Source organism: Phalaenopsis equestris, unplaced genomic scaffold (genome assembly GCF_001263595.1).
Source record: "Phalaenopsis equestris unplaced genomic scaffold, ASM126359v1 Scaffold000142, whole genome shotgun sequence".
Classification (NCBI taxonomy): Eukaryota; Viridiplantae; Streptophyta; class Magnoliopsida; order Asparagales; family Orchidaceae; genus Phalaenopsis; species Phalaenopsis equestris.
Window position 1 is genome coordinate 56169 of NW_018164584.1, and position 2686 is coordinate 58854.

Consider the following 2686-nt stretch of genomic DNA (forward strand, 5'->3'; position numbering starts at 1 on the left):
TAGAAATGTCTATCTTTGGATAAATAAACATATCTTAACTAAGTATATAAATAGACTACAATTATATTCAAAGATTATAAATCAAATGATCAACATTTGGGTGATCTAAAAATATTTCATAATCAATGAATTTTAATATTTTTATAATGAAATATTAAATTATTTCATAACAAGCATCACATAGTTGTGAGTAATTGAATTTATTTAATTTGACATCTACTAAACTTATTAATTTGGTCACTTTGGTGACTAATAATTTAAACATATCATAGCCATCAAATAAATAATACTGTCAATCACATCAATTTACTTTAGTATTTGTGATATAATTTAAAATCTAATTCTGAGCGAAAATTAATACAATTAACAAAAATAAAATTATATGAAAAATCCTAAATTTAGTAATCAAGACTCTGATACAACATGCTAGAAATTCATGTTTGAGCATTATGACACAAATTCCAAAAAATACATAATAGTCAAGATTGTTTAATCTCATGATTTTTACATATCCATAATAAAGTAACACATACCTGTATTGATGATGATAAAATTTGATCTTGAAGAAATGAAGTTTCTCTCTCTAATCCCTTGAAACTTTCTGTACTTTATGATAAAGGAAAATGGACGAGTTGTGTTAGGAAGAAAGATAACCTCTAATCCCTTGAAACTTTCTGTACTTTATGATGAAGGAAAATGAACGAGTTGTGTTAGGAAGAAAGATAACTCATTCTCTAAATCATGCTCTATTTAACCATCATCACCAATAGAATTTATGATAATTTAATAAATTAATTGATTTTATTATTATCATTCTTATTAAAATCAATTACATAAGTTAGTAACCTTTAGGGATTACATGAGTTATAAAATTATAAGTTAGTAACCTTTAGGGATTACATGAGTTATAAAACTAATATCATAAGTTATCATATATTATGACATAGGTTATGAGTTAAGATAATTAATAACTTAAGTTATCATGAGTTACAAAAATAAATATTGTAAGTTATAATAAGTTATTACATAAGTTATGAGCTAAGAAAATTAATAGGTTAAGTTATCAAAATAAATATCATAAGTTGTCATAAGTTATGACATAAGTTTTGAGTTAAGAAAATAAATAACTTAAGTTATCAAAATGAATATCATAAGTTGTCATAATTTATGACATAAGTTATGAGTTCAGAAAATAAATAACTTAAGTTATCAAAATAAATCTCATAAGTTAATACAATAAATGTGAGCCTTAAATAAAAATATAACATACACACCCCACCCCACTCTCATCAGTGTCACAACTTTCTTAAAGGGTATCAAGGCAAGATTCTTGCATTAGGTTTGCTCACCTCAAGGAGATCATATTATAGCAAACTGAGTTATGTATAAAATTTTGGAATGGTATTCTCTTACTTGAGCTTGCTATTTTATTCAATTTATAGATTTTATTATATGAAACTTGGTTCAAGGTATCTATTCCTTATAAATTAAATTTGATAATGACTTATATGTAGATATTCCATTTAATGAATATATTAATATTGAATGAGAACTTACATAAATAATTCTCCTAATGCCTAAACTTACTTTTCTGTACGTTAAAATCAAAATATTATATTTGTATTTCAACTTATAAAACTAGTAAAAAATTTTTGACCTAAGTTTGTATCACTTATGAGAATATAAATGAAGTTAACCAATCCAATATTAACATCCTCCTTCATGAATATGAACTTTCTCTATTCATTCAAATGAGAGCATTGCTAACATATATTCACACATTAGAAAAATTATTCTTTACATGATCTTAGTAAAATTATTCCTTACATGCCTTTAATTTTCACTTTTGACCATGCAAGTTGCATTCTCCTTTAATATAGGCTATTGGAGTATAGATTTTTGGTAGAAAAGCAGGGAAACCAGCGTTATTTTAATGTAGAAAAGCAAGCTCATCAAAACCGGCTCTTACTTTGAAAACAACTCAAAAGTAAGCAGATTATTATAACATCGTCATTAACACCAACAAAGGAAACAAACATGATACAAACCAGACTCATGAACATAAAACATAAACATATATGCAAGCATAATATATGGAGATATTTAAACAAGTCTTTGACCAATATGTCACTTGATTAGAAGAAGTGATGCTTTTTCTTCCCCTCGGCTTCCTCTTCATCTTCCTTAACCTCCTTCTTCTCGTGGTGCTCATGGAAAGCATACCCGCCGGAAGTCACCCCCACGACTGCTGCGATCTCCTCTTCTACCTTGTGCCTGTGTGCGTGCTCCGGATGCTTCTTTGTCTCATGCTTCTCATACTGTCATTAATTTTTCACAAATAATCAGTATCAATTTTTCTGTAATTTAAAAATGCAAAATAGAATATATTGCTCAAGATATTCTTCCTCAATACGCACTAGTTAACATGTATAAAATTCGAACACTTGTATGAGGGATTATAAGCTGTTAATAATAATCGCTTAAAGTAAAATTTTAACGTAGCTGGATGCGATAAATCTAGGCTCAAATCCAAGATTTATAATAGTTAGACAAAGAGCTAGAATATTTATGTAAGTGTTTAATAAATCAAATGTTTAAGAAACAGTTAATAATGCGATTAGCAGTTAATTCAATTTTTTCTTTTAAAAAAATCCACTAATTTTTAGAAACACTGACAGAAAAAAAA

The 2686-nt window shown here is 27.0% G+C and overlaps 1 protein-coding gene across 1 annotated transcript; it reads left to right on the forward strand.

Annotated features, from left to right (window-relative positions):
* Positions 1-1881: 1881 nt before the first annotated feature.
* On the forward strand, positions 1882-2319 carry LOC110021757 (the record flags this gene model as incomplete). The annotated part of the gene is given in 1 exon segment (XM_020720375.1): positions 1882-2319. A coding segment is annotated over 1 exon segment (172 nt), but the record flags the coding sequence as incomplete, so codon positions are not given.
* Between the last annotated feature and the right edge of the window lie 367 nt (positions 2320-2686).